At 42.4% G+C, this 21,941-nt stretch overlaps 1 protein-coding gene across 1 annotated transcript in view; it reads left to right on the top strand.

The window, feature by feature from the left end:
* Positions 1-21,941, top strand: part of NME9 (NME/NM23 family member 9) — an 81,402-nt gene that overhangs the window by 57,804 nt on the left and 1,657 nt on the right. Inside the window, exons 15-16 of the mRNA XM_073633426.1 lie at positions 15,139-15,371; positions 17,120-17,203. Coding sequence (XP_073489527.1) covers positions 15,139-15,371; positions 17,120-17,203 — 317 coding nt within the window. The remainder of the gene's footprint in view (positions 1-15,138; positions 15,372-17,119; positions 17,204-21,941) is intronic.

Genomic DNA, 21,941 nt, shown 5'->3' on the forward strand with positions numbered 1-21,941 from the left:
CCAATAACACTGCCCTGCGTATATTATCGCCTGCCTGTCTATTTGGCATGAAGCCTACTTGATCTCTATGTATTAATTTTCCTATAATGCTATTGAGGCGTTTTGCTATTATTTTTGCTAATAATTTAATATCGAGGTTTAACAGAGAGATAGGCCGATAATTCACACAGGAAGTATCATCAGAAAGGGGTTTTGGGATCATACAAACAATTGCCATTAGTGTTTCTTGCCGAAAAGAATGTCCATCTAGAAGTTTGTTAAAAGTTTCAGTGAGAATGGGAGAGAGTATTTCTGAGAATGTTTTATAGTATAAAGCCGAGTAGCTGTCTGGGCCTGGTCTTTTGTTAAGTTTTAGGTCTTTTATGGCGTTAGCAACTTCATCTATAGTTATAGGCTCATCCAAACTGCTTTTTTGATTCTGAGATAACTCAGGTAAGGTTATTTTTGAGAAGAAGGATTCAGCCTCTGTAGGATTAAATTCATTGTTTGTCTTGTATAAAGTTGCGAGATGTGAGTGAAATTTATGGACTATTTTAACTGGATTACAAGTGTAAACATTTTTTGATAATTTCAAACGTATTGGTTTGAAAGATTTGTTAGTTGAATTTAATGCCCGAGCCAAATATGTACCTGGTTTGTTTGTATTCATGTAGAAGTTGTGTTTGGAGCGTTTGAGGGATTTATCAACTGACTCAGTGAGAAATAGATCGTATTCCAATCTAGATTTTTCCAGATGAGATTTTGTACTCTGAGATGGATTATCTTGAAATGATATGTAGGCTGCATTAAAATTGAGTTCTAGTTTTTTTGCTAGATTTTTGCGTTCCCGTTTAAATAGTGCGATTTGTCTTTGTATTGTACCACGCAAGTAAGGCTTATGAGCTTCCCACAGTGTTATTGGGGAGATGTCTGTTGTATTATTAATTGATATGTATTCCTTTAAAGCTTGTTCAATGGCTATCTGATGTAGTGGGTGTTTGAGCATTATGTCCGGTAAATACCACGTTGGGTCATGCGCTTTTGGTATGGCTGAGGCTATAGTAGTGTATACTGCATTATGGTCAGACCACGGAATCGGAATTATATCTGATGCAATAATTTCTGGTATCATTCCTATTGTTAGAAAAATATGATCTATTCTGGTGAAGGTTTGATGAGGGTGCGAGAAATAAGTGAATTTCTTTTTCATTGGGTTACTTTCTCTCCACGAATCTACCAGATTGTATTTGGAAAGAAGTTGAGAAAAAGGTAATCTAGAGGTTATTTTGGATGGTGTAAAAGGTGATTTATCTAGAAATGGGAGGAGGACCTGGTTCGAATCCCCACACATTATCACTGTTCCTATTTTGTGTGTATTAATCACTTGTAATATATGTGAGAGGAATGGTGTAGGTTGTTTGTTAGGAGCGTAGTAGGAAATCACCGTGATTGCTGTATCCATTATATAACCCATGAGTATCAGGTATCTACCTTCTGGGTCTTTAATTTCTGATGATAAGGTGAATGGTGTGGATCGGTGAAATGCAATTAGAGTTCCCCTTTGCTTGGTACAGGCAGAAGCCGTGTAAATTTGTTGATAATAAGGAGAAATATATTTTGGAGTAGAATCTTTGGTGAAGTGTGTTTCTTGGAGGCATACTATGTGAGCCTTCTTGTTATGGAAAGTACGGAAGGCTTTGGTCCTTTTTTGAGAGACATTTATTCCCTGAACATTCAGGGAAAGTATATTCAGTGGTGCCATGGCAACAGATCAAATAGTTTTGACTTACTTTTTGTTATGCAGAGCTGACTGCGCAGATCAACCTGTGTGGACTGAAGAGATGAATAGATAGAAAAGAAACCAGTGAATTCTGGAGTAAAGAGTAAACAAAAAACATATGAGATTAGATGATACATTGTATAAATTATTTTTTGCAAGTAATCACAATTTACCCGTGAAAGAGAATAAATATCTCTCTCAGGGGAATAAGTGCCTTTGTCACACTCCCACATAATATGGTTGGGAGAATGAGGAGGGCTAATGGGGGTACACGGATCTTCCGCTTACAGGAGAGAAGTGCTATGTCAAAAGACATCAAAATGATGTTTCATTAATTGGAGTGCAGAATATAGTTTTTGTTGAAATTATTTATTCCAGGGTGGTTGTATATGGTTAGTCTTGCCCTAGGCTAAATAATTCAGTTAGAAAGGTACTGTTAATAACTTTGGTATTGATGAAGATAGTTTGAATTATTTTGGGATTTTAACCCTTTTAGAGTAAACAATTACATATTTTATTCATATGTAACTGTTTAGATATGTTAACTCATAAAATTGAGGCTGTATTGCTTCAGATTAGAATAAACAAAAACATAATTCTAGGAACTAGTTAGGTAATAATATATTTGTTTTAAGAAAAGAAAGAAAAAGCTTCCATTACTTCTGGATTATTGAACATATTTGTCCTAAAAAGTAATAAATCTATTGTTATTACCTGATAATATATAACTGAAGAAGAATTTCCTTATTTCACTTATATATTCTAAGGCTATATGAATCAGAAGTAATAAGAAATATAACTGGAATGTAACATGATCCCACACAGTGTGTGACTATCAGAATGCAGTTACATTCAGTTATAAATACAGGTTTTTTTATAGAGAACCATCTCTTAGTATAATAAATGAAGAGATATCAGGAATTAGGATGTCAGTCCATTGAATCTTCTTGGTCCATGGATGATGTGGCATAACGGCCTCTTTTGTGAGAATGATGATTTCCATTTTGTTCTGAAATTTTCTGAGTGCTGCCTGAAGGTGAAGATGATGCCATTCTTCTGCGTGTGGGAGAGTTGCTGCTTGTGGGTTCTGTCAGATTTAATTTTAAAAGGGTTTGTTGTAGTTCATCTGCTGATCTGCTTCTGTAAATTGTACCTTGGTAGTTAAATCTGACTGAAAAGGGGAAGCCCCATTGATACATAATGTTGTGGCATTGCAGTTCCATTAGTTGGGGTTTCATGGATCGTCTTTTAGTAATAGTAAGTTGGGATAGGTCAGCAAAAATTTGATAATTGTGTCCTTGAAAATTAAGTTCCTTTTTTTCTCTTGAAACAATGGGAAGGTTTGGGACTTTATATGAGGCACATATAGAATGGGCCTCCATCCCTATTTGGAAGTTGTGGGAAAAGTTTGGGACTTTGATTGAGGCCATAGACATGGTGGAGATAGATTCAATAAAGGTACACATTTATTGTCATAAAATCATGAAACAAATCAATAACAGAAACCACATAGGTAAAACACATTATAATAAATGTCATTTCATGTTTGTTCATACACACTATTAAAAGTATGCATGCAATACAGGCAACTGGGGTACATCTGAGTATGGTAGCCAAGTGCCCCACAGTGGTCTGATTGATCAGTAATACATTCTAATGAGTTCATAATGGTACAGAGTTGTGTTGACAATACTTGTAAATGAGACAGTGAAACCAAACATTGCATGATCAGAACAAAACAAAAAATTGTGAGGAATTTCATCGGGGTGTGAAGAAACATCCCAAGACCACCCAAAATGCCCAAAAACAGATGGTAAAGGGGGGCTTTGTATCTGCATCCCAAAATAGTAATACCCGACGCGTTTCGTGTGTTCCACACTCATCAGGGGCGGGTGCTGATAATATATAAGGACTCACTGTGAATGAGGTATAGTACGTATGGCACTGGGGTCAACCAATCTATGCCGGGAGCTGAGGTGATCAAAAACAGCGTGCTGGCAGGGCATACATCCAGAATTTCCCCAAAAGAACACGGGACACAGCAAGGGGATGTGCGTGGTAAGTCAAAAAAATGGAACCAAAATGGCCACCAAAAAGCATCAAGGCCACTGCTAGAGAATGGTAAGGTGAACTGCAGCGTCAGATGTTAGGAAGACAAACTGTCTTCCTAACATCTGACGCTGCAGTTCACCTTACCATTCATACGCATTTGTTCTTTCGTTCTGTAATAATGAAATTTTGTGATTATATCACGTGGGGGTCCATCTTTCTTTTTGGCTGTGAGGGCTCTGTGTACTCTGTCCAGTTCTAAACGTTCAATAGGGATATCTGGCTTTAGTTCTTGTAATAGAGCAGTAATAGTAGATTGCAGGTCTGTCACAGTTTCAGGTATTCCCCTTATGCGCAAGTTTGAACGTCTGGCTCTATTTTTGTAATCTTCGAGCTTAGTTTGAAGTATTAAATTCTCTTCTTTTAATTGTTCCAATTCTGTTATATTTACTTGGGTTGTAATTTCAATTTCATCCATTTTTATTTCTAAGGCTGCGGTGCGGTTTCCCCGCTCTCGAATTTCTTTGGTTAGGCTTTTTGTTATTTGGTCTGAGGTTTGTTTTAAAGCCTTATGAAGCATCTTTTCAAATTGTAATAATATTACTGGGGATGCTGAGGAGGCTTGTGGAGAAGTTTGTGAGAGGATTTGTTCTGTATCTGACTCAAATGGAGAGTCTTGCTGTGACATTTTCTGTCTGTGAGAGCGCCCTGATGCTGTATCTTGTGAGGTGACTGGAGCTGCTTCAGCTGCAGTGAGTGCCTGTGAGCTCTTTGTGAGGTGATTTTTATTTCTGCCACGGTTTCCTCCCAGTACCATATTTCCTGCCCAAACTTTCAAAGTTTGTTCCCTGGGGCCAAAAGGTTCAAATGGATACCTTTTGATCCTTCAAGCTCCGCTTTGTCCTTCTCTTCTCTCCTCAGCGGTGCGGAGCTCTAACAATGAATGTCTGCTCCGCTAGGCTCCGCCCATCTCCCTCTCAGACATTTTTTTCAAAATGCAAAACATCTTCATAATATCTATGTTGCCATCTTTCTGTAAATGGAAGATTGTGAGCAATATGCATTTCCTTTACCCAGAGCATCATTCAACCTTATTTAGCACCATCTCTTTCATATATTATGCATATATGATTTTCTTGCCATTAGTATGAAATTCTCTATACAATCAAAATCAGCCACAAGGGTAGTAAGAGCTGTCTTTTGTATTTTTAAAGATAACCAGTCACAATTGGATTTCTACCAAAATATTGATTCCTACTTTATTATACTTCTGAAAGCTTACTTCAATTTTGTTTTTTAATTGTTTGCCCTTGTGTTCAGTTTTATTTCGGTTGTCTGCGTATGATTTTTTACTGGGTCAGAGGTTACACATTCTGACAGTTTGAACTACCTGAGCTTCTAAGTACACATAACAGCATTGTATAATAGAGTCCTGTAGCTATTTATAGTTGTGGGTGGAAAGGATCAGCCAATCAGGTGACCACTGTGATTGGCTGTTACAGTGATCACATGATTGGGTGCTTGTCCTGCTAGCTCCTGAACAATAGTAAAGATCAACAGCTAAATGTTAACAAAAAAGTATGCACTGCCATTGATCTGATTTATATGTATATTGCTGCTGCTAACTCCCGTTATGCGTTTCCAGACCAATGAACAGTCAAGTTCCTCCATCCCATACTCGCTAATCCATGTCTTTATGGACCTTGCTTTGTGCATTGGTGCGCAGTCATTTTGGAACAGGAAGGAGCCATCCCCAAACTGTTCCCACAAAGTTCGGAGCATGAAATTGAAATGTCTTGGTATGCTGACTCCTTAAGAGTTCCTTTCACTGGAACTAAGGGGCCAAGCCCAACCTCTGAAAAACAAGCCCACACCAAAATTCCTCCTCCACCAAATCATTTGGACCAGCACAAAGCAAGGTCTATAAAGACTTGGATGAGCGAGTTTAGGGTGACTGGAACTTGACTGGCCTGCAGAGAGTCCTGACCTCAACCCATAGAACACCTTTGGCATGAATTAGAGTGGAGACAGTGAGCCAGGCTTTCTCATCCAACATCAGTGCCTGACCTCACAAATGCACTTCCAGAAGAATGGTCAAACAATACCATAGACACACTCCTAAGCCTTGTGGATAGCCTTCCCAGAAGAGTTGAAGCTGTTATAGCTGCAAAGGGTGGGCCAACTCAATATTGAACCCTACGACTGGGATGCCATCAACATTCATGCACGTGTAAAGGCAGGCATCCCAATACTTTTGACAATATAGTGTGTATTATATAGGCCAAATTTTAAAGGTGAGCGCATAGGGTGCACGGTGGTGGAACTTATATCATCTTACTCTCATCAGGACACTGCCCCGCTTAGTGGAGAAGACCTCACAAGACCTGTGTACACTGAACACCCTTTTGTATGGACTCACATTAGTGAGTGTGGTGTGATTAGTTAATTGTGTTGGACTTGCAGCACTGGGGTTGTGGAATCAATCTATGTCACGTTTATCACATTCATTTGGGCACATATAAGCTGTGAAGATTTATTGTATTTGTTACTGGGCTATGTTTTTTACCCTATAATATATAGCACTGGGGTTTTGGTATTACTATCTTGTGTATTTAGGAAATGATGATACAGTGAGAAGAATTGTTTGAAAGTAAAATTGGTCATCGAATATCACTCTAATTGATTGTTTATTTATTGCTTATCTGAGACATCATTATCATTATTTACGCATTGTGTTGCTTTATTAATAGCAGCACTACACTTATTCACTTTATATTTTATTTATTTACTGGTTAAAGACCAAGAGCCATCTTTGACAGCTTGGTCACTGTACTGAGAGCACAGTGAGTACAGTCAGTACGCTCTCAGCACAAAAAAGTGTGCAAGGTGTGGGTGTTAAAGCCCACTCTCTTTATCACTGCACATATGCAAGAGGTTATTTAGTGAGCTCTGTTATTGGATAATATACACATTTAGCAGCCAGGAGAGAGTGTGTGCGGTCAATCATTTCACTAAGCAGCAACTATCTGACTTCAGATGACATTTGACACTGACTGAAGCTTAAGAGTCAAAATATATAAAGTTAAATAAGGGGAATTTTTACATCTTTAAGAAGTAAGCCTGCACAATTGTAATAAATTTTGTACAGAGTATGCAGATTCTTGCGTATCTTCATATCTTGTCCAATTGTGATTGGCTCTCTTAATTATTAGTAGGGATGAGCCGAACACCCCCCGGTTCGGTTCGCACCAGAACCTGCGAACGGACCGAAAGTTCGCACGAACGTTAGAACCCCATTGATGTCTATGGGACTCGAACGTTCGAAATCAAAAGTGCTAATTTTAAAGGCTAATTTGCATGGTATTGTCCTAAAAAGGGTTTGGGGACCCGGGTCCTACCCCAGGGGACATGTATCAATGCAAAAAAAACTTTTAAAAACGGCCGTTTTTTCGGGAGCAGTGATTTTAATGATGCTTAAAGTAAAAAAAAAAAAAGTGAAATATTCCTTTAAATATCGTACCTGAGGGGTGTCTATAGTATGCCTGTAAAGTGACGCGTGTTTCCCGTGTTTAGAACAGTCCCTGCACCAAATGTCATTTTTAAAGGAAAAAATCTCATTTAAAACTGCTTGCGGGTTTAATGTAATGTCGGGTCCTGGCAATATGGATGAAAATCAGTGAGACAAACGGCATGGGTACCCCCCAGTCCATTACCAGGCCCTTTGGGTCTTGTATGGATATTAAGGGGAACCCCGCACCCAAATTAAAATAAGGAAAGGTGTGGGGCCACCAGGCCCTATATACTCTGAACAGCAGTATACAGGCTGTAGGTTTGTTGTTAAGTAGAATCTCTTTGTAATTTTGAACGGGTACATTTTTAACGTGTTTAGCTCCAGCCAAAAAATCTTTTTTAAGCTTTTTGGAAAACATAGGGAAGGGTTATCACCCCTGTGACATTTGTTTTGCTGTCTTTCCTCCTCTTCAGAAGATTTCACCTTACTTTTTGTCCCAATGGATTGGAAAGCATCAGTGGAAAGGAGAAATGTTTTTCCCATATTAACTCTTACAGGAGAGAATTTCCCTTCCTAGGGGTAGATTTCACTTCCTGTTGTCTCCTTCCGTTTGCAAGTAGGAGTCGTTTGTAAGTTAGTTGTTTGAAAGTAGGGTCCTGCCCTATATACTCAGCAGAAATTTGGGCCTTAGGTGTTGCTGTGGCCACAACACTGTAAGGCCTCACAGGGCTCTGCTGTGAAATATTAGATCAAGAATTGTAATTACATGCCCCTGTTGAACAGGAGCTGAAAAATTAGGCCTTAGGCACTGGTGCTGGTGCCACAACACTGCAACCCCTCACAGACACTCTAGTTGGAATGCAGGAACGAGCCCTGCTGCAAAGTATTGCATCAAAAATTGTAATTACACGCCCCTGTTAAACAAGGGCTGAAAAATTGGGCCTTAGGCACTGGTGCTGGTGCCACAACACTGCAACCCCTCACAGACACTCTAGTTGGAATGCAGGAACGAGCCCTGCTGCAAAGTATTACATCAAAAATCGTAATTACACGCCCCTGTTAAACAGGGGCTGAAAAATTGTGCCTTAGGCACTGGTGGTGGCACCCAGAACCAAAAATGTTCTTACAAGCTATCAGCGTGATGATTGAGGAGGAAGAGGATAATTACTCAGGGATAGTCACTCAGCATCAGCATAGGCAGTCTTTGAAGGGATCTGAGATTTCAAAAAAAATTATTCGGTTACATCAGCATCAGGTGCTTGGTAGCTGGTGGTGATCCAAGACTCATTCATTTTTATGAAGGTCAGTCGATCGACCGAGTCAGTGGACAGACGCACCCTGTGATCGGTTACCACGCCTCCAGCAGCACTGAATGTGCGTTCCGAAAGAACGCTGGATGCAGGACAGGCCAGTAGCTCAATTGCATACTGTGCAAGCTCTGGCCAGTGATCCATCCTCAAGACCCAGTAACCCAGAGGATTTTCGGTGGGAAAGGTGTCCAAGTCTGATCTTGCCCCTAGGTATTCCTGCACCATGTAAAACAGACGCTGGCGATGGTTGCTGGAACCGATCATACCTTGGGGCTGCGGACCAAAAAATTGTCTGAACGCATCGGTCAGACGCCACCTTCTCCACCGCTCCTTCTTTGACTGACCGAAGCCTCAGCAACACGTCCAGAAACAGGAGTTTGTAACCTCCCAGTCTCTGGGAACGCGTTGCACAGACCTTTCTGCAAGGCCTCCCGAAGATGTTTCATCCTCTGCTCCCTCTGCGATGGCAAGATAAGGTCCGCAACCTTACCCTTGTAACGTGGATCAAGGAGGGTTGCCAGCCAGTATTGGTCCTTCTCCTTGATACCACGAATACGAGGATCCTTACGCAGGCTTTGCAGGATCAGGGAGGCCATGCAGCGTAGGTTTGCTGAGGCATTCGGTCCGGAGTCCTCTGGGTCACTAAGGACAACATGGTCCGCAGCCACCTCCTCCCAGCCACGTACAAGTCCATGTGTTTCTTGGGACTGATCCCTTAAAGACTGCTGCTGATGCTGAGTGCCAGGCTCCACCTCCATACTGACACAATCTTCCTCCTCCTCCTCCTCCTCCTCTTCCTCCTCGTCCTCTTCCTGTGTGATTGGCGGGCACGCAGGAACACTGTCTGGATAAAGGGGGCCTTGAGAGCTAAGGAAGTCCTCCTCTTCCTGCCTCTGTTCTGCCTCAAGTGCCCTGTCCATTATTCCACGCAGCGTGTGCTCCAACAGGTGGACAAGGGGGACAGTGTCACTGATGCATGCACTGTCACTGCTCACCATCCTCGTGGCCTCCTCAAATGGTGACAGGACAGTGCATGCATCCCTGATCATGGCCCACTGGCGTGGGGAAAAAAAACCAAGCTCCCCTGACCCTGTCCTGGTGCCATAGTCGCACAGGTACTCATTGATGGCCCTCTGCTGCGTGTGCAGCCGCTGCAGCATGGCCAACGTTGAGTTCCACCTGGTGGGCATGTCACAGATTAGGCGGTTTTTGGGCAGGTTAAACTCCTTTTGGAGGTCCGTCAGCCGAGCACTGGCATTATATGACCGGCGGAAATGCACACAGACTTTCCTGGCCTGCCTCAGGACATCCTGTAAGCCCGGGTACCTGCCCAAGAACCGCTGCACCACCAAGTTAAGGACGTGAGCCAAACAGGGCACATGGGTCATTTGTCCCTGTCGGAGGGCAGAGAGGAGGTTGGTGCCATTGTCGCAAACCACCATTCCTGCCTTAAGTTGGCATGGCGTCAACCACCTCTGAACCTGCCCCTGCAGAGCTGACAGAACCTCTGCCCCAGTGTGGCTCCTGTCCCCCAAGCACACCAGCTCAAGCACCGCATGGCATCTTTTGGCCTGCGTACTTGCGTAACCCCTTGAACGACTACGGAGCACCGCTGGTTCCGAGGAAGAGGCCATGGAGGAAGAAGAAGAGGAGGGGGTGGAGGAGAGAGGTGTGTCACAATCATTAGCATTTTGGAGGCGTGGTGGCGGAACAACCTCCAACACTACTGCACCTTGTCCTGCATCCTTCCCAGCTGCCAGCAGAGTCACCCAATGCGCTGTGAAACTTAGGTAACGTCCCTGTCCATGCCTGCTGGACCATGAGTCAGCGGTAATATGCACCTTACCGCTGACCGCCCTGTCCAGCGAGGCATGGACATTGCCTTCCACATGCTGGTAGAGAGCCGGAATTGCCTTCCGTGAGAAAAAGTGGCGTTTGGGTACCTGCCACTGGGGAACCGCACATTCCACAAACTCACGGAAGGGGGCAGAGTCTACCAACTGAAAAGGCAGCAGTTGAAGTGCTAGCAATTTTGCCAAGCTAGCATTCAACCGTTGGGCATGTGGATGGCTGGGAGCAAACTTCTTTCGGCGGTGCAGCAGCTGGGGCAGGGAAATTTGCCTGGTACAATCTGACGTCGGTGTACCAAAATCAGATTGCCCACAAGTACGTGGCTGTGACACACCTAATTCTACACCTTCATTCCTCTCAGTGCAGGTCTCAGAGAGGACTGAAGGTCTAGTGGGGTTGGAAATCTCAGCTGATGAGGAGCAAGCAGAGGTCCTCTTTGTTCTTTGGTGTGGGTCTTTTAGATACCCTTGGCAACGAACTGCATGGCAGGTCAACATATGTCTGGTCAAGCATGTGGTACCCAAGCGGGAGATGTTTTGGCCACGCGAGATACGCTTGAGACATATGTTGCAAACAGCAGCGGTGCGATCTGATGCACTCGTCTCAAAAAGGCCCACACCAAAGAACTTTTTGAATAACGCGCAGAGACTGCAGCGCCCTGCACATGTGGAGCTTTGGGGTGTGATGCAGTCAATGTGCTGCCCTTAGGCTGGCCCCTGGAGGGCATCCTGCCTCGTTGGTGATGTGCCGCCTCCTCCTCCTCCTCCTCTCTCCTATCAGGCACCCACGTTGAGTCAGTGACCTCATCATCCCCTCCCTCCTCATCACTGGAGCAAACCTGGCAGTATGCTGCAGCAGGGGGAGCATGACTGCCAGATTGCTGTCCTTCTTGGGCACCCCCTCTGTCCGTGCTCGTGTTACTGCCTTCATCGAGCTCAGTATCATCATCAGAGCCTTCCAAACGCTGGGCATCCTCCTGGAGCATGTACCCAACACTGTGGTCAAACAGTTCGAGGGACTCCTCAGGAGGACATGGTGGGGCTAGGGAAGGAGTCACTGATGACATTGAGCCAAGGGAAGAGGCCGCTGCTTTGCCAGACAAAGTACCCTGGGCATGGGTGAGAGAGGATGAGGAGGATGAGGACGGCTTGGTCATCCACTCGACCAAGTCTTCCGCATGTTGCGGCTCAACATGGCCAGCTGCCGAAAAAAAGGCCAAGCGTGTCCCATGGCCACGTGCTGATGAGGATGCACCGTCTCCATGACCAGCACTAGACACAGAGCCTGCTTGCCCTCTCTTATTGGCTTGTGACTGTCTGCCTCTCCTTCTTGGCCTTCCAGACATACTAATGGCCTGTAGCTGCACTAAGCTGGGATATATATATATATATATATATATATATATATATATATATATATATATGTACTGATACTGCAGCTAGCAAAATCAACTGCCTGCCTGTAGTATGAGAACACCACCAACCTTCTACAGGTAGCTTTAGCTGAACACTGTAAGGTGGACGCACCTCACTAACTTGTAGGTTTAGCTGAACACTGTGAGCAGGGCGCACCCCACTAACTTGTAGGTTTAGCAGAACACTGTGAGCAGGACGCACTGCACTAACTGTAAATAGTCTAGCTGCCTGACTGTGGTACTAATAGGATCAAAAGAACACCAGCAATTTTCTTCAGGTAGCTGTATTTACTGTAACAAGACAAGCCTGCCTGTCAGTAAGAAGATAACAGGAACGGATCTAGCTGAACACTGTGAGCAGGACGCACCCCACTAGCTTGTAGGTTTAGCTGAACACTGTGAGGTGGACGCACCTCACTAACTTGTAGGTTTAGCTGAACACTGTGAGCAGGACGCACCCCACTAACTTGTAGGTTTAGCAGAACACTGTGAGCAGGACGCACTGCACTAACTGTAAATAGTCTAGCTGCCTGACTGTGGTACTAATAGGATCAAAAGAACACCAGCAATTTTCTTCAGGTAGCTGTATTTACTGTAACAAGACAAGCCTGCCTGTCAGTAAGAAGATAACAGGAACGGATCTAGCTGAACACTGTGAGCAGGACGCACCCCACTAGCTTGTAGGTTTAGCTGAACACTGTGAGGTGGACGCACCCCACTAACTTGTAGGTTTAGCTGAACACTGTGAGCAGGACGCACCCCACTAACTTGTAGGTTTAGCAGAACACTGTGAGCAGGACGCACTGCACTAACTGTAAATAGTCTAGCTGCCTGACTGTGGTACTAATAGGATCAAAAGAACACCAGCAATTTTCTTCAGGTAGCTGTATTTACTGTAACAAGACAAGCCTGCCTGTCAGTAAGAAGATAACAGGAACGGATCTAGCTGAACACTGTGAGCAGGACGCACCCCACTAGCTTGTAGGTTTAGCTGAACACTGTGAGGTGGACGCACCCCACTAACTTGTAGGTTTAGCTGAACACTGTGAGCAGGATGCACCCCACTAACTTGTAGGTTTAGCAGAACACTGTGAGCAGGACGCACTGCACTAACTGTAAATAGTCTAGCTGCCTGACTGTGGTACTAATAGGATCAAAAGAACACCAGCAATTTTCTTCAGGTAGCTGTATTTACTGTAACAAGACAAGCCTGCCTGTCAGTAAGAAGATAACAGAAACGGATCTAGCTGAACACTGTGAGCAGGACGCACCCCACTAGCTTGTAGGTTTAGCTGAACACTGTGAGGTGGACGCACCCCACTAACTTGTAGGTTTAGCTGAACACTGTGAGCAGGACGCACTGCACTAACTGTAAATAGTCTAGCTGCCTGACTGTGGTACTAATAGGATCAAAAGAACACCAGCAATTTTCTTCAGGTAGCTGTATTTACTGTAACAAGACAAGCCTGCCTGTTAGTAAGAAGATAACAGAAACGGATCTAGCTGAACACTGTGAGCAGGACGCACCCCACTAGCTTGTAGGTTTAGCTGAACACTGTGAGGTGGACGCACCCCACTAACTTGTAGGTTTAGCTGAACACTGTGAGCAGGACGCACCCCACTTACTTGTAGGTTTAGCAGAACACTGTGGGCAGGACGCACTGCACTAACTGTAAATAGTCTAGCTGCCTGACTGTGGTACTAATAGGATCAAAAGAACACCAGTAATTTTCTTTAAAATACTGTAACAAGACAAGCCTGCCTGTCAGTAAGAAGATAACAGGAACGGATCTAGCTGAACACTGTGAGCAGGACGCACTGCACTAAATGTAAATAGTCTAGCTGCCTGACTGTGGTACTAATAGGATCAAAAGAACACCAGTAATTTTCTTCAAAATACTGTAACAAGACAAGCCTGCCTGTCAGTAGGAATATAACAGGAACGGATCTAGCTGAACACTGTGAGCAGGACGCACTGCACTAAATGTAAATAGTCTAGAAGATAACAGGAACGGATCTAACTAAACTGAATACAGTGTATATATATATATATATATATATATATATATATACAACACCTGGGATGTATATATATACACAATACACTTTAAGTGCAGCTAACTGACTGACTGTCCTGCCTAATCTAGCTAACTCAAATGAAATGACACTGTCTCTCTCTCTCTCTAAGCACACCGGAACACACTGCACAGGGCCGCCGTGCAGGCGGCCTTATATAGTGTGGGGCGTGTACTAAATCCCCTGAGCCATAATTGGCCAAAGCCTCCTTGGCTTTGGCCAATTATGGCTCTCTGTTAAGGCGGCACTGTGATTGGCCAAGCATGCGGGTCATAGTGCATGCTTGGCCAATCATCAGCAAGCAATGCACTGCAATGCCGCAGTGAATTATGGGCCGTGACCCGCCACACGAATTTGGCGCGAACGGCCCATATCGTTCGCAATTCGGCGAACGATCGAACAGCCGATGTTCGAGTCGAACATGGGTTCGACTCGAACACGAAGCTCATCCCTAATTATTAGTTAAAGTGGTTGTTAAGCCACTCTAACATCTTTATACTATCCGCGCTGTCTCCTAATGCTGTGGCCCTCTGTGTGTGTCATTTAAAAACAAAAAAATGCAGTATATACCTAATTTCAGTGCTCTCGTGACTGGCAGGCTCTCTCTTCTCCCCATCTGACAGCTGCAGCGGGCAGGTCTGAGATTCCCTCACTGACGTCAGTCAAGAGGAGGAGAGAGCCAGCTGGTCACGTGAGTGACAAGTGGCTCTCTGAAATGAGGTATATACTGCATTTTTTTAATCACACACACGGGGAAACAGGATAGGGAGACAGCGTGGATAGTATAAAGATGTAGATGTTATTCCAGCAGCAGGAGGGAGGGCACTGTCACTAGCTGACAGGCAGTGAGGGGAGGGGGGAGAGCAGCACAGAGGAGGACAGGAGAGCTATGGATGACAGAGGCACGTACACTCTCCACGGTGTCAGGGGCTCAGCAGCCATGATATACCGTGGTCAGTTTACAGAGGGGAGGGTATAGCCAGGATCAGCCAGGAATTCCAGCAGGTGATACAGGGGGCCAAATTACACAGCACGGGCACTGTGCTGTATAACATGCTTTAAAGGGACAGGATCCATTTTTTTATTTTTTTTTAGGGTAACAAACGCTTTAAGTGTTATTCAATTTGCTCTTAACATTCAGTTCAGTTTATGTTCTGTTTCATTCCAGAGGTCCTTGTTTAATGATGATTCTTAGCAAAGAGAATGCAGTGCAGGAGTGGAGAGCACTGATGGGCCCTACAGACCCCACTATAGCTCAAACATCGACCCCTGATTCTCTGAGGGGCTTGTTTGCCAAGAGTATTCTGCAGAATTCAGTCCATGGCTCCTCCAATATTAATCATGCCACAGAAAAGATAAAGTTCATATTTGGAGACATTGATCTGGATGGAAATATCAGAGGTAAGTTCATTTAATGTATTATTGAAATTCCTTCAAGACAATATTGAAGGAAAACAGTTTGAAAATAAGAATACAATCATGTCCAGGCCGATTTTGGCCCTCCATGTTCCGCCGAGTGTAGTAATACCTGTTGCCAGGGAAGAAAACTACTCCAATACATCATGGTCACCTATAGCCACTGGAGGCAACTGGACTGGTAATTATACAAAATATGAAGACGTTCATGCATATATATAAATTCAGTTTATTCCATATCTTCTGTTTTGCCCGGTGCTTTTCTGAAAGATTATGATACATGCTTACATATTCACAGCTGTTAGCCATCTGTCCTCTGAAGAAGACCCATTGGGGTCAAAACGCGTCAGACCTTCAATACTAATATAATTTGATCTTGTTGCCTCGGATATACTGTATTGTATGAGATACCGGATTGTATACTGTTGTATACTGGATTGTATACTGTTGCCGGCTCCCTTTTTTAACAATTTTTGTACCACAGCTCATGTCTTGACTTTTATGTCTGAAATTATTAATACATTTTTCAGCCTTTGTATCAATAAAAATTATATTTGACCATTCTATCACCTTTTTGAAGTGTATAGCACTGGCTGCATTAAAGCCCCGTCAGGGGGGTTTCGTGTTTTTCTTTATCTTATCCACAGAAGATCTGTGGTTAATTTTCCAAGATGTTTGGAACAGCCTATCTGCCAAGTTCTTTCAAAAACTGTGTGCAAGTGTACCTAGAAGAATTGATGCTGTTTTGAAGTCAAAGGATGGTCACACCAAATTTTGATTTGATTTGGATTTCTCTTCTGTTCATTTACTTTCCATATTGTTAAACCGGAATTTCACCCATAACAACTTGATAAAAAAACAATGTTCTTTAGCAAGGAACATACATTCTACATTACTAAATATGTTACCAAAATTGGTGTGTGCTGTAAATTGCTTTCAGCATTTTTCCCTTTTTCTTCTTACTGGAAGCTGCCATTTTGCTGAAGCTCAGAGCCCATGAGCAGCAGTAAATCTTTAGGCTGTCAGCAGATCGGCCTCATTAGTCATTAGTACAGTGACAGTGTATATTTTTAGCACTTATCACTGTGATAGTGTCACTGGTTCCCACAAAGTGTCAGTTAGTGTCAGATTGTCCACCATACTATCGCAGTTCCGCTATAAGTTGCTGATCGCCGCCATTGCTAGTAAAAAAAAAAAATTTAAGTATATAGTCTTTATCCTTGTTTTATAGATGCTATAACTTTCATGCAAGCCAATCAATATATGCTTATTGGGATTCTTTTACCAAAAATATGTAGTAGAATACATATTGGTCTAAATTTATGAAGAAATTAGATTTTTTTTTATTGGATGTGTTTTATGGCAGAAAGTAAAAAATTTTTGGTCTTTTTTTTAGTTTATAGTGCAAAAAATGAAAAACCCAGTGTTAATCAAATACCACCAAAACAAATCTCTATTTGTGGGAAAAAATTGACATCAATTTTGTAGGTGTACAGGGTTGCACGATCGGGCAATTGTCAGTTAAAGTAACACAGTGCCAAAAAGCAAAAAAAGGCCTGGTCAGGAAGGGGGTAAATCTTCTGAAGCTCACTTTGAGGGAATATTATAATCAGGAAAATCCTATTAATATTTTTGTAGCAGTCATGGACATATCCTTAGGTTGCAGGTTTACAGATAGATTTTGATTGGTATAATGAAAATCTACCTAAATCCATTCAATTTTTGTTGCACAGGGAACAGTATTGAAACATCCACAAAAAATACTGCTGAAGATATCGAACAAAGTGAAGAGAGCAATGAAAGCACAGCCCTCCCAGGTAACATTGAAAGGACAAATTATACTGTGTTAATTTCTTAAAGACTACTGATAGGTAGTGGCATTCACTTGTAACCCCTACCCATCAGCTTTGAGGCGCTAAACTGCTTCAAGACATCCAGCACTCAACTTGGTAACCACCTCCCACCCGGCTACTGCACATATAGGGCCGGGTGGGCGCTTCCTCCTTCTGAGAGATGTTCAGGAGCGTCCCTCAGCAGGAGGGGGATCGCGCGCGCTTGCCTGCGCAAAGGCACGATCCCGATCGGCAGGAGGGCTCTGTGATTGGCCCTCCTGATCACATGACAGCTGTGTCCAATCACAGTTGTCATGCGATGTAAATAGCCTAGCAATCGGCTCTCCTCTCCTCACACAGAAGTTGTCAGTGAGGAAAGGAGAGCGGATCGCTGAAGCCAGCCGGTGATCAGTGAGTATGAGCTGTTTTTACAGCTTTTTACACACTGATCACCGGCCCAGTGTCCCCACACATGTAAACACACAATGTCCCCAAAACACTGTCCCCACACACATGTCCCCTCACATGTCCCCACACAGTAAAAACACCTGTTCTCCTCATATGTAACAGTAAAATCATATGTCCCAATAATCATCTGCACACATATGTCCGTGATCATCTGCGCACATCTGTACATGATCATCTGCGTACATATGTCCGTGATCACACAGACCAATTATTATACACTTCACAGGATATTTTTTTTACCAAAGACATGTAGCAGAATACATTTTGGCTTAAATTTATGACAAAATTTGATTTTATTGGATTTCTTTTAAAACAAGTAGAAAATATATATATTTTTTTAAATTTTCACTAATTTTTTTGCTTATATTACAAAAAAAAATAAAAAACCGGATTTGTAAATAAATACCACAAAAAGAAAGCTCTATTTGTGTGAACAAAATGATAAAAATTTCATTTGGGTACAGTGTTGTATGACCGCGCAATTCTTATTGAAAGTGCAAGAGCGCTGAAAGCTGAAAATTGGCCTGGGAAGGTAAGGGGCGAAAGTGCCTGGTATTGAAGTGGTTAAGTGTTAAAATAGACCATTTACCCTTGACAGAGGTGCTTACAATGGTTAGCCCTCTTCATTTATGTAAAACTGTTATCCTAATACAGCCCCAATTCCGAAGAGGTTGCGATACTGTGTAGAGGCTACATATTGCAATGATTTGCATATCTCCGAGGAGCCTTTACTATCAGAGGTTCAAGCATTTTTTCTGCCCCTAATGTGCATTGACCCCAATTTCAAAAAGTTGTGTAAAATCTACATTAAAGCAGAATGCAATGATTTGCAAATCTCATAAACCCATATTTTATTCACAATAGAAAACATATCAAATGTTAAAATTGAGAAAATGTACGACAGTAATATGTCTTAAAAAAGTTAGGACAGGGCCATGTTTAAAATGGGTTAGCATCCCCTCTTCTTTTAACTACACTCTGTAGTAAATGTCTGGTTACTGATCAGACCAGTTGGAGTTTTGGGAGAGGAATGTTGTCCCATTGTTGCCTGATATGGGATTCAAACTGCTCAACAGTCCTGGGTCATATTTTTCATTTTAAGATGCGCCAAATATTTTCAATTGGTGAAAGGTCGGGACTGCAGGCAGGCCAGTTAAGCACCCAAGCTATTCTATTATGAAGCAATGCTATTTTCATGGATGCAGTATGCGGTTTAGCACTGTCCTGCTAAAATATGCAAGGCCTTCCCTTAAGAAGACATCTAGATGGGAGCATATGCTGCTCTAAAACCTGGATATATCTTTCAGAATTGATAAAGCCTTTCCAGATGTGCAAACTGCCCATTCCATACACACTAATGCACCCCCATACCATCAGACATGCAGGATTTTGTACTGAGCACTGATATTAAACTGTAAGGTCCCTCTCCTCTTTTGTCTGAAGGACGCAACACCCATGGTTGCCAAAAATAACATCAAATTTCGATTCATCTGACCACAGAACAGTTTTCCGCTTTGCAACAGACCATTTTAAATGAGCTTTGGCCCAGAGAAGACAGCTGTGTTTCTGGATCATATTCAGATATGGCTTCGCATGATAGAGCTTTAACTTGTATTTTTGGATGGCACGGTGAATTGTGTTTGCAGACAGTGATTTTTCTATGTATTCCTGAGCCCATGCAGTGATGTCAATTACAGAATCATGCCTGTTTTTAATGCAGAGTTGTCTGAGAGCCCAAAGATCACAGGCATCCACTATTGCGTTTCAACCTTGTTCCTTGCACACAGAGATTTCTCCAGATTCTTGGAAGCTTTTGATGATATTATGTACTAAAGATGATGATATAATTAAAGTCTTTGCAGTTTTTCTTTAAGAAACTGTATTCTGGAATTGTTCAGCAATTTTTAGATGCAGCTTTTCACATTGGTGAACCACTGCCCATCTTTACTTCTGGGACCCTCTGACTGTCTAAGATGCTCTTTTTATACCCAATCACGTTACTGCCATTTTGCCAATTAATTTGTTGCCAAATGTTCTTCCAGCTCTTCCTTGTTAGCACCACTTACTTTGCCATCTTTTGTTTGCCCTGTCCCAACTTTAAAACGTGTTGGTGCCATCAATTTCAAAATTTCCTTTTTTTTTCTTAAAATGGTACCTTTTCTCAGTTTAAACATTTGATATGTTTTCTATTTTCTATTGTGAATAATAAAGAGGGGTTTATGAGATTTGCAAATCATTGCATTCTGTTTTAATGTAGATTTTTAACAGTGTCCCAACTTTTTTTGGAATTGGGGTAAATTGCACATTAGGGGCAGAAAAAATGCCTCCAAACGCCCTAATGTTCATTGACACATAGGGTAACATAGAGCTGCTTATACAGGCTAAATAAAAAAAAACGCCAAATGTCTCTATAAACAGCATTTTTTATGTCCAGTGTGCATGGACCCTAAAAAGTGTTAGCTGAACTTATTGCCCTCAACCACAAATGTAAATGAGCCCTTTATGGCTGGATCACCAGGTGAAAATAGAGGAAAATAAAATAAATAAATGTGACCATCTTGTTTAGGATTGGTAAGCTGCAATATATTACATTTTTGGTTTGGGTTTAATACCGCTTTAAAGCATGTACTTAACAAATTACCGACCACCGCACGACTATATACGTCCTGTCTTTGAAGAGGGATATCTCGGTAATAGCAGCAGCTGCTGCCACAACCGAGGTATCCATCTCTTCAGGCGGCGGTTTGGTTAACGATAATGGTGGTCTCTGCGGCGGATTCGCCGCGAGGTCACCATTATCGGCGGTGGGAGAGGGGCCCCCCTCCCGCCGCTCTCCCGCGCCCTCCGCCGCTTACCGGAGCCATCGGCGGTGGCGATCGGTGGCTGAGTATGGAGACGAGTGAGGCTAAGAATGGCCCCCACCCGTCTCCATAACATAGCAGGTCGGAAGCGACGTCAAAACGTCACTTCCGCCCATACGTCTTAAAGGCACATTTTTCTGTTGTCATTTTTTTCAAATGACAGAATTTTTTTTTTTTATTGCATTTTAGTTTAAATATGAGATCTGAGGTCTTTTTGACCCCAGATCTCATATTTAAGAGGACCTGTCATGCTTTTTTCTATTACAAGGGATGTTTACATTCCTTGTAATAGGAATAAAAGTGATCCAAACTATTTTAAAAAAAAAAAAACAGTGTAAAAATAAATGAAAGAAAAATGAAAAACAAACATTTTTTAAAGTGCTTGTCCCGACGAGCTCGCGCTCAGAAGTGAACGCATATGTGAGTAGCGCCCGCATATGAAAACGGTGGTCAAACCACACATGTGAGCTATCGTCGCGATCGTTAGAGTGAGAGCAATAATTCTAGCCCTAGACCTCCTCTGTAACTCAAAACATGCAACCTGTAGAATTTTTTAAACGTCGCCTATAGAGATTTTTAAGGGTAAAAGTTTGACGCCATTCCACGAGCGGGCGCAATTTTGAAGGGTATCAATTTGCTCGGCGTAACATTATCTTTCACAATATAAAAAAAAAAAATTGGGCTAACTTTACTGTTGTCTTATTTTTTTATTTAAAAAAAGTGAATTTTCTCAAAAAAAAGTGCACTTGTAAGACCGCTGCGCAAATATGGTGTGACAAAAAGTATTGCAATGACCGTCATTTTATTCTCTAGGGTGTTAGAAAAAAAAATGTATAATGTTTAGGGGTGCTAAGAAAAAAGTTAAAAACGTGTTTTTAACTTGTAAACACTGAGTCTGAAAAAGAGGCCTGGTCTTAAAGTGGATAAGCTGTTGATCTGATATAGATAGAATTGAATTTTACTGAATAATTCAGTGCAATTGTGCAAAAAGCATTTAAACCATTTACATCAGTTCCTGCCTTCAAAGACGGTTATTCTCAACTATCTTTACCATAATCATAAGGGCTCATTCACACATACTGTGGTGATTGGTGTTTTTCCACATTGAATCAACACCAATTTCCGCAAGGCTCCATAGAAAACAAAAGCAGATTTTTTTGCCACTATGTCTGAATTCTTTGGAAAATTCTCAGTTCTTCTAGAATCTTCAGTTTCCAGAGGCCAGAAATGCTACAAGTCCTCTGTTTCCTCTGACCCTGTTCAGGATTCAGAGGTGGAACCTCCTTTACTTGAGGATATTATGGAGGAAAGAATTGGGGAACCTGATTTTATAGCAGAGACCGCAGAGGATTTCCTTCCCCTGCATTTTTTGAGGTCCAAGCTACGGCTTTACG

This window comes from Aquarana catesbeiana, linkage group LG06 (genome assembly GCF_042186555.1).
Source record: "Aquarana catesbeiana isolate 2022-GZ linkage group LG06, ASM4218655v1, whole genome shotgun sequence".
Taxonomy (NCBI): Eukaryota; Metazoa; Chordata; class Amphibia; order Anura; family Ranidae; genus Aquarana; species Aquarana catesbeiana.